Here is a 14,597-nt window from a genome sequence, read left to right on the forward strand (position 1 = left end):
TTTCAATTGTTAATTAAATACTTTTTATTCACCCATTCAAGTTTAAATACATTTCTTTAAACTTGTAGTAGATGACGCTTAATGTTAATACAGTTTTTTCAAACAATAATTCATTAATTAAATTTAATTAATTAATTTTAGTTTTATATGGGAGAAAAATTTTAATTATTTAATAAAATGTAACTTCTTTGTTGACATAAGTAGGAATTAATTTAAAAAAAAATTTAATATTACTTGTTTATTGTCTGCATGATCGTTCAAAATTATATGCAACTTTTATAAATAGCAACATGCTATTTAAACCTTAAATAACATTCTTAACAAATCAACCTGTTTTAGATTATTCATTTTATTTAATCAATCTTTAAATCACTGTTCAATAATCCGAAAATTTCAATGTGTAATAGTTTTTCTTACTTTTTTATTATTACTCATGTTATTATTACTCATGTTATTATTACTCTTTTATTATGCTCTTATATTTCAGGGGTGCTGAAAATTTTCAGAACCTTATATTTCTAGAACTGTTTTTATTTTCTCCAAAATTACAGCCTTTTNTTTTTTTTTTTTTTTTTTTTTTTTTTTTTTTTTTTTTTTTTTTTTTTTTGGTTAAAATGACTTTTTCAAATTATTTTTGTATGTAATGTTTATATATCGTTAAAAATTTTTGATAATAATTTTTTTTAAATAAAAAATAAAAAATATTCTCTTGAATTTTATCCAGCTCTTCAATGAACTAGCTTGTGTGTTTAAAACTCAAAATATATTGAAATTTTAATAATTTATAAAACAATATTTATATTATCAATTATTAATATTATATATGAGGTCCCCTTCCTAAACTTAAGGAATTCAAACTAATAAATAAATGGATTTAGTTTTTTATAATGGGGAAAGTAAGTAAGATATTAATATGCTAATATGGGATAAAATATGAAGTTTTGTTTTAACAAGTATCTAATTTAAGATTATATTTCAGAAGAATAAATATTTCCTGCCTATAGGAAATGTAATCTTCAGACAAAAACAGACTGCAAGACCCAAGGTGCCCTTATTTCCCCCTCTCTCTTTTTTTGACTATGAATAACAGTGAGGGGAAAAAAAAAGTCAATCTGAATAACTTTTGTTTTGATGATTAGATCTTCCCTTACTAGGTCTTAAAAAGTTGTGTATTAAAATTCGGTTTCTCAGGAACTGCTTTGACCAATTTCATTCATATTTTGTATTTTGCCTCATAAAATCACATTCTTTAAAGTGGTGTAGAAATCTTTATACCTTGCACTTTTAATTTTTTAATCTATTATTAAGTTAATAAAAGTAAGCAAAAGTAATTAAACTAAAAGTTATTTATTAGTTTTAATAATAGAGTTTTTTTTTTTTTTAATTTTCTTTTTAAAGATAACACATTGGATAAATTGAGCCATATTAACAGCAAGATCAGATAAACAAAATAATGTTGCTAAAAATAAAGTTTGAGGCAACTAATAAATAAAGCATCTAGGTGCCATGCATTTTGTACAGAAAAATATTAATCCCATTAATAGCTATCTTTCAAAGCATTGCCATGTTTATTGCTGTTTATACATTTCCTTTAATCTGTTCTTAATTTTTTTATTATTCTCATTTCATTTTTCAATTGTGAAGATTTAGATTTTTTTTTTCATTATGTAAGTTACATTCATTTTTAGTTTACAGAAATTATTAAATTCTATATATATATATATANATGAAGTAATTTCAATATATTAATGTAAATTTATTGTCTTTCTTGAAATTAGCTGTGTCAAGTAGACTTGCAAGACCATGGCACTCTACCTCCGTTTTCTTATGCCTTATTGTTAGTACATTTTTTGCAGCAAGTGCAGCCACCTGTCTTACCTGTTTTGCATGAGGTATTCTATATTTTATAAATGTTTGTATGTAATTTTTACAACAAAGCTACTTTATACGTTTCAATCTCTATTTTTGTATAGCCATAAGATGTTTGAAAAAAGTTTAAATTAGCAATTGATCAGCTAAGGTAGAATTAAAATATTTCTTAAGCTAATGTATTAATTTTTTAAACAGTCATTTGGTAAGGTACTAATTATAATTTTTACACTTGTCCTACTCAAGTATTGATTGGCAGTATTGCTGAGGATTACTCAATGGGGAAGTAATTCTGCAATAGTTAGTTTGTGTTTTGCCATTTTGAAAGCATTTTTTCAACATTAACTTCATAGTTAATTCTAAGTTTACTTGAACTAGCATTTCTCTAAACTTATAATATTGAAATGCCAATGGAGTTTAAACAAAATTTGCCATGAAAATATTTTTCCCACGGTATAGGTTCCTTTTGATATGTTACATTTATTTGAAGTATTTAGAATAATTTATTTAAAAATAAGTACTCTTTTCATTTAATAAATTCTCTATTTCTGCCACCAAAAATTAGGTATGTTCAAATAATGTTTTCATATAATTGTAAAAGTAGTGTTTTATAAGAAAAGATGAGTCTTGCACAATACCTTGAGGAAGCACAATACCTTGAACTAATTCATTGTTTTTGCTATTAAAATCACCAGTGTTTTCTTTTCTTGCAAATTAAAACCTAGTTTTTTTTAAATCTAAATTATCAACTGATATTCAGAAATATACAGTGACTTATACCTATAAGTTTAGGTTTTTAAAGCGTTTTAGCTGTATATTTTTATTTATACTTGTGCTTATATTAAAAGAAAAACCATGTTGAAAATTTGTTTTATAGCATTAACACATTGACTGACAGTATTAATAGTTGTTAAATCATATTTCTATTTCTTTTATTAAATTATTTTTAACTAGTTAAATTTCCAGTTTGTTACTTTATTTTAGGTGAAGAATTTTTCTGGTTCTCCAGACTTTTATGATAAATATGTAGAGGTAAGATACTATATAATAGTTAGTAAAAAAATTTTCATATATAAAAGTAAATACTTTTATAAAATATGTTTAGACTTGAAATTTTAAATATTTAAAATTTAATTCTTCCTAGTTTTCTTTTTTGTGACTTATGCAAAACAGCTTAACCAAAATAATTTAATCCTCTATATCTCATGTACACAATAAATATTCTTTATTACTAAACAATTCATGAAATATTTATAGTTTCTTGATTGTTAGTAAAATTTCTTAGATAACCATTGCTTTATAATAATATGGTGCACTTTCTGTGAAATTTTTTTATTTTTTTTACTCGCTTTGATAAGCAAAATTATTTAACAACTTTGTTGCTTTAATAGCTAATAAAAACTTTGCCGAAAATAATAATTTTTCTTTTCGCTCTAATATAGACATCTTTATTTGAATTATGTTTCCTGAATTATAGTTAAGCTTTCAATGAACTTTATCCCTTTTTACATGCTTGCTTGTCTTAATCTTAACTTAAAAGTATATATATGTGAAAACGGTCACACAGAGTCTAGAAAATATTTGAGAATAAACAAAAGTATTCTTTTTTTAAACATTTTATTATTATAGAAAATTAGTTAATCCTAGAATCCTGAATAAAATTTGAGTAATTTGCTTTTTATAAGTAATGATTATCTAGGGAAAATGTTGAAAGAATTTCCCTAATTATGTCAAAACACCTGATGTATGGAAAAATTTAGTATTTTGAGTGGCTCTTATCTTTGATTGGAGAGGAATTTAAGAAAAATAGTTTATGATAATTATTTTTAAGAAATGCTAAACACTTACTCTAAAAATTGATTAACAGGAAATGGAATAAAAATTATGAGACAGACTTGCTGCAGACTTTAATTTTTTTATATATCTCATGGAGTTATTACCTTTATATCTCAGGGCAGCACAGGCATACGTCATTATTAGAAAATATATAATAATAGCATATAGATAATCGCATAACCGACAGTCAAACAAAGCTGCTGTTCAATATCAAATATTTAAAATTGGCTGCTAGTCGGTTATGAAGAACTGCCACTGTGTGATGTCACTAAAAGATCTTACTACAACTGTGTGATGTCACTAAAGGACCTTACTACAACTGTGTGTTGTCACTAAAAGACCTTTTTGATCTTGATGGCCTTATTTCTCGGTGGCTATGGTTGAAAGGGCTATTGTTAAAATGGTTTCTAAAAACAAAACTGGCCAAAGACTATGCATTTTTTCTCCATAATTCATGTATCGAATGCCCATTTTTGTAAAATAGACTTAGTTTTTTTATCCAGATTACACGTTTTTGCCTTTACTAGTCTAGTTTTAGTTAAAGCATAAAATTACGGTTTCTCTGTTTATAACCCAAATATTAGCATTTAAAATTTATTATCAATCAAATAATTTTAAATTTTTTAAATCTTGTTATTAATTAAAAATCATTTTGCTATAAATGTATCTATGTTTAGATTTAGGTGTATAATTGTATTATAAACATGTAATTAAAAAAATTTTCAGGACAAAGAATGGAAATCTCAGAACACAGATTCTATAGGAGAGCTATGGTTAAAATTTTTCAGATTCTATACATATGAATTCAAAATTGGTGAAAGTGTTGTTTGTATTCGCTCTTCTAAACGGACAACATGCGCTGAAAGAAACTGGAATACAAGATTTTATGCAATCGAAGGTAAAATTTTATTTTAATTCTACTTTTTATTTTTATTTAAATGGTTCATGTAGAGGAAGCTAGACCAGCTTGCCACTTCTATCTAAAATGCTCGTTTTTTTTTAAACCTAAATTTATGTAATTTGGAATAATAGTAATGTAATGAAGTAATTTCAGATAGGTAGAAAATCTCAGCATGCTTAAAATAAAACGTCTGTTGGCAAAAAATTTTCGTGGTTATGTATTATCTAGATTATGTGTATGGTCATGTATATAAACTTATTTTCTTAACCCCTTTATGATCTTATTGTTTTCAGGAAAATTATGTAAAAAAAAGGTGTATGTTTAATATCTATATTCATTTTTGATTTTTTGAATTATTTTTTGCTTGAAATTTACTACTCCATATGTCTCCATATTACAACTCCATGTAACTCTGACTCCATAATGTATACAATATTAAAAAATATTTTTTTGCTGAGCACAAACCAGATGTATTCTCGAAGAACATGAGTAGCTGAGCTATGAATATGAAATACATATCACACACACACATATATATATGTGTATATNTATATATATATATATATTTGAATAATCACTTCCCCTATGACTGGGAAGCATTTATTTGATTGCCCCTCTCTTCTTGACATTCGTTCTTGTGATGACTTTTGTGCCCTCTCACCTTCTGTAGCTACTTCAGTGTTGTATTGGACTGCAAGACGCCTTATGTCTGAGAAGACGATGGTGGGCGTAATTTAAAAAAATAAATAAATAAATATTTGAATAATACTGACATCCAATTTAAAATAAACTATCTCCTGTTACATTAAGAAAAAGTCTGGTGCAGCCATCCAGCATGTTAAATTAGAAATAAAAGAAATTCCGAGTGCACAAGATGGGTATATTTAACCTTTTTTGGTGCATTACTCTTGAGTGCTTTTATCCAGAAATATCATGGATGCGAGAAATAGGAAACGAAAGCTCTTCCCGTGATTTTGATGGGAGCAAGAGGGAAAGGGTTAAAAAAGAATCAAGCATCAAACTTTATCGCTTTATCCTAAAGGAAAATATCTAAAAAAAAAATTATTTTTATCTAACACTTAAATTAACAGAAATTTGTATAAATAAAAACTTATTGATAACAATTGCAAATATTTTAACCTCAGTTTTCATGTTTTGATTTCAATTAAGTAAATAATATTTTTTATATTCATTTTCAGAGCCATTTTTAAGGAGAAATATTGCATATGTTATACCAACCTTTCAAATTTGCCAGTATATCCAAAACTGCTTTCTTCGAACTTATCGATATTTCGCCTATCCACAACAGAAAAAAGGGTTCGAAATTGTTCATTTGTTAAAAACTGATGACTTTGATGCTCTAAAGCTCTCTGAATGTGAGTATAAAATTTCATATAAGCAATATACTTTTCATTTAGTTTTTCATTGTTAATTATTAATTTTCAAGATTATTAAACTAAGTTAGTGTATTTTAATATATATTGATGTGCATACAAGTAATTTTATTTTATATTATTGATAATTTTAAATCTGCTTCATTAGCTTTGTCGCTGTATTTTGTGAAGGTTTTGCTAAAAGTTTGATTTAGTTAATATAATTTTTTTCTAGTGAAACTAAATCACGTTTGTATTTATTTTTTTATTTGATGCAGTTTTAAATAAATTTTGAAAATGTGTATTATTATTTAGTTTGTATTACATTACACCATATAGTTAGTTCAATCTAAAATATCTATATAAAGTTGAAACTGATAAAAGTATATACATACATAACAAATTTCTTGTAAGCTCTAAAGCTTTTCATTATAAACAGAAACAAGAAAATAAATAAAAATTTTCTATTTAGTAATGTTATAGGTTTTAGTATAAACTTGAAAAGCAAATTAAGTAAAATTAACAATTAGCCAGATTTATTTTTTGTTTTACCAGTTTCCTTTTCTATGTTTTTCTAGTTTAATACTTTAGCTACAAAAAAGTTATATTGATTATGATAACTATCCACTTTAAAATAAAACTAAGTTGAAAATTGTCCTCTAGAATTTTCGCAATTCCAACAATGTGTGCAGATATTCTTTAAATTTTTATTGTTAAACTTTATTTCTTGTGAGAACAATAACAGCATATTTGACTGATGTCACATTATCAAATTGTCTAAAAACATAATTAAATTTTGTTTATGCAGCGTAGTAAACTTATGAGTTATTTTAATTTGTTGGAATGACTAAATGTTTTAAATCACCCTTTTGTAAACTTCATAGTTTTATACTAAAATTAGATGTATATTACTGATTAACTTCTTTTTCTAATGATTGGATATTCACAAACTGCGTGCCAATCTTAATGGTTCAAAAGGGTGACCTCAAATTTGCTAATTAGGTGCTAATTATTGAAATTTGTATAGTTTTCTCAGCCCAAAATAAAAATGATAACAGAGTAATAAATTTTTAATAAAAAATCATTATTATATATGGAATTATCTTGGGATAAACATTTTTCATAATTGTGGGGTGAAAATTTTCAATTTGTTTTAAAAAATCTAGAGATGGTGAAGTATGCACAGAAATTGAATGACAACCACCGGTTAAAGCATTCAACCACTCTCCTGCTTAATTTATTAAGACCATATTTTCCAAATTACGGTTGCCTCCCATATTTTCATAGTCAAAAACTCAAAGCCACAAAAAAGGAGGTATATTTATTCAAATAAAGTGCAATTTTTATTTCTGGCTCTGCAGTTTAATTAACAGTTGGCACTAAATTCTCAGAATATCATTTTGCACCATAAAGATTTGCACTTCGTTTGTGAAAATCTGATCATTAAAATGTAAGTTATTCAGCATGATATCTACTCTTTTTTTATTTTATTTATTATACATACATATAAATAATATATAATAATGCAAAACTAATGTATAAATGAGTTTTTATTATTATTTTAGATGTGAAGGAACCTCTACTTAAAGAAGATGTTTCTGATGAATCTGAAGTTTCAGACAATGAAGATTCTACTGCTACAGATTTATTAAATATCAGCCAAGAGTTAGAAGACCATGACCCTGATATAGCTGTTGAAGATCTAGTATCAGTTATTTCAAACATATCACTAGAAGATTCACCAGAAAACATTATTGAAGGAGTAACAGAACCATCAAATCCTGTTTCAAATGACGCAGGATCAACTGTTCAAAATGCTGAAGAGAAGCAGACAGACATTTTGCTGAAGGAAAGTCAAACAAAATTATCAAAACCAAATACTCCAGTTTGTCATTGGGATACGAATGGTAAAGAAGTGTCAAAAGACATGTTTTCCTACAAGTTTGACGTTTCCGTTTTGAAAGGAGAAAAGGTATGTATTTAATGTACAATTTTGTATAAATTTTAATTAAATTAATTGTGTATCTTGTAAACAGCTATATTAACATGAGTCAGCGTAGCCGAAAGGTTGGCGTCGTTCTGGAAAGACAGAGATGCAGAGTTCGTTCCTGATAACTGAGAAAATTTAAAACTCTGAAATAAGCTTTTATTTATTATTTTTGTATCTTCTAGAATGTTCTAATTTATCATTTCCGGTTCCATTATTATTCCTATAAAAGACCAGATGTCTCAAGTCGAGACGCCAGTTGCTTTGTTCCCTGTACTTTGAAGGTGTTCAATAAATCGCTTCAACTTTCTGAACTAATTCATTCTATTCTATGTGACATTATTTGGTGGTGGCGTCAGGTATTAGAAGCAGAACTGGCCGGTGATTTAAGAGAGTCCAAGATTCTAGGAAATTCTGGAAACTTTTTTTTTTAAAGAAAAAGATAAAAAAAATGTATCAGTTCTTATATCAGTTCAGTTATATTCATTCTAGGATATTTTTTAATATAAACTGTTTCAATACTTGAGTGAAATTTTAAAATACGGAACAACAAAAAGCACAAATGTGTTTATCAAGTTTCACTATGATAGTAATAAACATAAAAATCTAATTTCTTTAAAAATATGTTTATACCATTTCAAATTTGGAAAACATTTTCATTTTTTTGTTAGAAATGGTTATTATATTTAATCAATATAATAATATTGGTTTATAATATAATACTTAGTTCATTACACTTAGTAATTTTTTTGTCTTTATAGTTACTTTGCTCTTTTAATTTCATCAAAACTAAACAATATGTTTCTGATCCATAAGCAGTAAAACCCTGAATATCGGACCCTTAATTAAAGGACACACCAGTTATCTGGTTTTGTTCTAACACTAGTTTCATATCAGTATCAAAAATGCTTGTACCATAATCTATATTGTACTCTAATTTATGCCAAAGCTGAAGATGTGTTAACTAAATGATTTCTGTGGCTTTAAAAACAAGGCAATTTGATGTTATTATTGCTAAGGCAAATCTAATATCTGACTTCTAAAAACAACTATGAAACGGAAAACTAAAAGGCATAACTGATTTTTTCCCATTATACTATTATATCATTAGCTATGATTAAAAAAAAAAAAAAAATTTATAGAAGCTTTATTATAGTTGCTATTTTAATAATTTTACTAATAGTTTAATGTTTATATATTGAAAAAGAATCTCATAAAAAGTGTTCCGATTATTTGATGATTTCGATTTTCTGACATATTTCTGGTTTCAAAAGTGTCGGATATTTTTCAATTAATTTGTTTAAGCTCTATTTAATTCTTCATAGAAAATATTACTGATGCCACTTTTCGAAAATTTGCAATTATGCAAATTTATTCCCATTAAGCTTTCATATTATACAATTCCATGTTTCACTTACTGTAAAAGAGTTAGTTCTAAATTTATTCCTCTGTGATTTTTGATGCTGTAGCACTTTATTTATTTGCTCATTTGTTTCCTTTGATTCTTTGGTATTTTAAAATTTTTTATTGATCATTATTGCATTTTGTTCTAGCCAATTCCTTTAACATGCAGATTATGCAAGAAGACTGGTCATCTGAAAAAGGTATGTTTAATGTAAAATACTGTTTTATATTGTGCTCTACATGGTTGTATTCAATGGAAACAATTTAGTGTTACTAAACTTAATACGAGACTTAGTATCTAAATAAGGAATAAATAGATAGTAGGAGTTGAAAAGTATTAAAATATTCCTTCAGTTATTATAATAGATTCATTTTCTTTTTATTTTGCAACAGGTTATATATTTTTTTAAATGCCCAGGCTACAGCAAAACATACCTTTTGCAGCATTCATAATATGTTTTATGTATATATGTACTTTTATCGGTTTTAAGATTGATCTGACTATATGGTACAAATTTTTTACTGTGCTATATGAAGTAACTGTGACATTAAGTCACAGCCTAATTTCTAAATATCCCGTTTTATTAATCAAAATACNATGAAGAAACTTTTTTTTTTTTAACTTTTCTTTGCATGGATTTTTCTTTTCTTTTTTTTCAAAAATAAATCAGGGTGATATAATTCATGCTCGAGATTAAAAGAAACTTCTTTAAAAAAATAGTGTTATGAAAATCATCAAGCAAATTTGCTTGTTAAGCTCAGTAAAAAATAAAAATAGTAATATCAGTAATTGTATCATTTTTATTCCTGATGAAAATTTTAAAAAACAAAACAATTATTCTCCTCTTGCAACACTCTCATAAATTCATCTGCATTGCGGTACTCGTCAGTAGAATTTTCGTTATCAAGGCCATCTTCTAATAGTCAATCACCTTCTATCTAGTCCAAATAATCTTCAATGTCCTTCCCTTCTACATTTTCATCATACAACAACTGCATAGTAATGTAAATTTCTGTCAGATGGTTTTGATTAAATTATTTTGGGTTATCACTATACACCCTTGTGCAAATTAATTGAAACAAACTCAATAAATTCAGAAAACTAAGAGAAAATGCTATTTTATTTAAATTTATACAAACTCAAAAATTTTTAGTACATAATATGGTCTCCACGACACTTTATTAACATTTGGACACGATTCGGCATGGATTCCACTAATTTTTTACAGTCATTTATAATATTTGTGTCCTTGTACCACACATGAATTAACGCCGTGATTAGCTTCTCCATAGTTGTACAGTCCATATTTAATAGGTGATTCTTGCATATTGCCCAGAGATTCTCAACTGGGTTGATATCCGGAGATTTCCCTGGCCATTCCAATGTCTCAATTTAATTCTCAGACATGAATTTCTTGACAATTTTAGACGTATGGCAAGGAGCTAAATCCTGTTGAAAAATCCCTGTTCCTTCAGGGTATCGTTTCTTCAACTCTGGAACAACTTTTTTTTATCCAGAATAGTAATGTACTGCTCAGAACGCATCATACCGTCAATAGGCTGCAAAGGTCCAACCTCATTGTAACCGGAGCAACCCCAAAACATCTTCGTTAAAAAACACGAAAAAAAGAGTTTGTTTCAATTAATTTGCACAAGGGTGTAAGTTGTACAGAAATTAAGAGAAAAACAAAGCAAAAAAAAAAAAACTTTTTTACTCATTATCGCTTTTATTAGCAAAACTGTCTCAGATTAGTTATTATGAAATACTTCAAATGTCACACGCTTCTCCTAACCACAGCAAAGAGCAGAATAATAAGTTCAAACTCCCTATAATAATTGTGACATTTAATGTGTTTTTTTGTTGACAGCTACGTTTTCTATTGCACAATAGTCGTGACAAAAGTTGTAAGCTAGGACTAATTTACAGTACACCTCTTTTGAGTACAATTTTTTTGTTCACTAAATGTTATAATGGAAATTTCCATCATGGTACAAAGAAGGGCTACAACAGTGTAAAAATTTGTATACTTAACAATTCAAAATTTTTTCAACTGTTACTCAATAAAATAAATACTTAGAAATTTTTTTTTTGCGTATAATCATCTTTGAATAATCCAATTCTATAATTCTGTGCAAAAGCTTTTCATTTCCATAAAAAAAGTTTGTGACATGATATGATGAAATACGAAAAAATTTAAATTTAGGAGTCCGAACTTTCGAGTGCTCACCTGACCAAACTATTGGGACCATAGCTCTCAGATTGCTGCGGCTACCCCCAAACACTTTGGGGGGTTGGAATCAAACATTTGTAATACATTTACAATTGTATTTGTAATTGTCTATTTTTTCTATCAATTTCTTAGCTTAAGCTTGCAACATATTTTTGTTCTTTATTTTAGGATTGTCCAGTTGAAGAACCTGAACCTCCTAAACCTTTACCTCCTATGACTCAGGAATTTTTAGAAGCTATTCATCGTTGTTTGCAATATATTTATGGTAAATATTTCAATATTTCTAATTAATTTTTTCTCTATTATATATATATATAAACATGTGTGTAATCTTGGCTTGGTAGAGTAGAAGCTGTTTATAGATTTGGAGATTATGGTGTTCAATTTTTAAGAAAGAAAGATTAATATAGTTACTCAAATCATGAATCTTAAATGTTTCCCTAAAATATTCTAAGGAGATATATAGTTTCCAATAATAAATAGTTACTTCCATTACTAGTGACTGATAGAACTACAAGGACTGCATCTGAAAACAAAATTAAAATTAACATTTAAATTTTTTTTGATAAAAAAAATTCAAAATATTTAATAAATGAACCAAATTGAAATGTTTTCAAATGTATAGATTTGTGTTCAAAATGTCTTTCTTTATATAGTGAAATGCTTTATTGCAAATAGGTATTTTAATTAAGATTAGTCAATATTTATTCTCCAATAGGGCTCAGATTGAAATTAATTTCATTTTGGCTTTCTGAGTTGTAATCCTAACAAGTTATCGAGATTGTCCACACAGGGCTAAGCGCAGGTAAATTACTCAAGGGCTAGTGTGGACATAAACCTTTTTCATAAATTTTCTTATAAAAAAATTTTAAAACTTTGAAGTACAGATATTAATTAAAAGGCTGAATAAGAACCATCAAAATTATTGGTAAAAATACTTCATCAGGTACAAATTATATTTAATAAGGATTTTTGACAAATTTGTAAAAAATGTCCTTGCTAGTTCTCCTCTTCCTTATGTATTAACTCTATTTCTGCTGTGGTTAAAACTTGTTAAGTTATTAATGATTTGTGGCTTCTAGAATTAAAGTTAAAGTTTATTATTATGCTCGTGGAAAATTATTATATGATGAATTTTTTCTTCACAAAAGCAAATTTAAAAATTTATGTTTTAAAAAGTTGCGATAAACTATTTTTTTTCCATTTATTTGAAACTATTTTGTTTTTCTATGTAAGTCCAATATTGATCCATTTTTGATTTTACGACCTATTCATTGATGTCATTCTGTAGTTTGTGGAATAGCACACCATGTAGTGTAAATTGGTTATTTTGGAAGGTAATTTCTTTTTTGATGTTTTTCTTTAAAAAAAATTAAATGCGTCATTATAACAGGAAAATAATTACTTAAGAATTTGATTTAAAAATATGCAATGAATGCAATAATTCAGAATTCTCCTCAGATGACTTTCTTAAATTAGTGTTAGCTTTAAAAAAGAAAATATTTATTGCTTTTCATAATAAAAAGGACATTTTTTTAATGCTATTATAGTTTCTTGTGGTGTCATATGATATATGTGCTGTTATTATGTAATATGTCAGGAAACTGTTAATGTAACTGCTTATAATTTATGATGAGATAGCAAAGTTACTTTTTTAAAAAAAAATTAAGTGTGTAAAAATTTTTTTTCATTATAGGCTTTTTCTGCAGAAATAAATGTGTCTGAATGTTAAAAATTTTACTAGATTATACGAAAGGCATGCATACACAATGTGTGCTTCATTTACATTTCAATGTACTTAATGTTTTGTTTGAAAAGTTTTTTTTTTTTTTTTTTTTGCTTTTTTTACAGAGAAAAATCGTGTAAGTGATGATTACTACAAAGAAGTTGAAAATAGTATGAAAGATGTTGAATCATCCATCAAAAAAGTTTTTCCTGGTGAGATTTTTTTTCTTTTGCCCTCTTGAAACTTGTCTCTGTTGTTGGTCAGATCAATATAAATAGGTTGAAACTTCTTGGCAACAATGACCAATGAGTCCATAGTAGTTACCAATAAGTCCATAAGTGCCTTATTTTTTTTAAATTTTTAAAAAGTATTCTGACTTTTTAAGAAAGAATTGAAAATAAAGAAGTGTCTTTTTTGATTCATAATGAAGCATGGTGTAATGAAATATTAAAATAACACTTGATACAGTTGAATGCTTTAAATACTGACTAAGCCTCAACCCAGATTTTGGAGAAAATCCTGCAAAGTGGGGGATAAACATCAGCAAGGGGGAAAGAAAAGAAAGTCAAACATATTTAATATGGCAGAAATGTTGCTCTATTTAATTAAATATAAAGCAAATGAAACTAAACCGAAATAATTAAAATAAGTAAATTGTATTTTAAATAACTTACTTTTCACCTTTACTCTTCTTTTACAATTTGTTACAATTCCATTGTTAAATATAATTAGTGAGAAAAAAAATTATTTTCTAAAGAAAAAACACTAAGAATGTAAGATTTGATTTGAATATATTTATAGCCATTTCTGATCGTAACTGGAAAAACTTTAAAATGATACACCTGAAATAGCGTTACTATAAATAAGGATGTTTGAATTTGAAATCTTGTCAACGTAAATTGCGATGCTTGATTTTAAAATTGCAAGACTACGAATTGCAACATTTGATTTTTAAATTGAGTGACTTTGAATAGGGATTTGTAATTTTTAAATCAAGTGAATATGAATCACAATATTGGTTTTTAAAAATGTATGAATACAAATTTCAATATTGGTCTTTAAAAACACATGTATACAAATTGCGATTTGTGATTACTTAAACACATTGATACTAATTACAATGTTTGATTTTTAAATCACTCTGATTTGAATGGCAATGTTTAAAGATTTTCAAATTAAGGAGATTTAAATCTTAATTTATGTTCTAACTCTGTATATGGGAGGTGGATGGGGACTTATTCAGTTTTGATTATGGAATATTCATATTTAA

The 14,597-nt window shown here is 26.6% G+C and overlaps 1 protein-coding gene across 3 annotated transcripts in view; it reads left to right on the forward strand.

The window, feature by feature from the left end:
• The window catches only part of LOC107439874 (terminal uridylyltransferase 4), a 48,737-nt gene that overhangs the window by 14,492 nt on the left and 19,648 nt on the right, over positions 1–14,597 (forward strand). For all 3 annotated transcript variants that reach the window (XM_016052605.4, XM_016052607.4, XM_043053756.2), the window contains 8 exons: positions 1,779–1,892; positions 2,854–2,901; positions 4,432–4,603; positions 5,806–5,982; positions 7,545–7,951; positions 9,520–9,570; positions 11,770–11,866; positions 13,453–13,539. In XM_016052605.4, coding sequence (XP_015908091.2) covers positions 1,779–1,892; positions 2,854–2,901; positions 4,432–4,603; positions 5,806–5,982; positions 7,545–7,951; positions 9,520–9,570; positions 11,770–11,866; positions 13,453–13,539 — 1,153 coding nt within the window. The remainder of the gene's footprint in view (positions 1–1,778; positions 1,893–2,853; positions 2,902–4,431; positions 4,604–5,805; positions 5,983–7,544; positions 7,952–9,519; positions 9,571–11,769; positions 11,867–13,452; positions 13,540–14,597) is intronic.

Source organism: Parasteatoda tepidariorum, chromosome 2 (assembly GCF_043381705.1).
Source record: "Parasteatoda tepidariorum isolate YZ-2023 chromosome 2, CAS_Ptep_4.0, whole genome shotgun sequence".
NCBI lineage: Eukaryota > Metazoa > Arthropoda > Arachnida > Araneae > Theridiidae > Parasteatoda > Parasteatoda tepidariorum.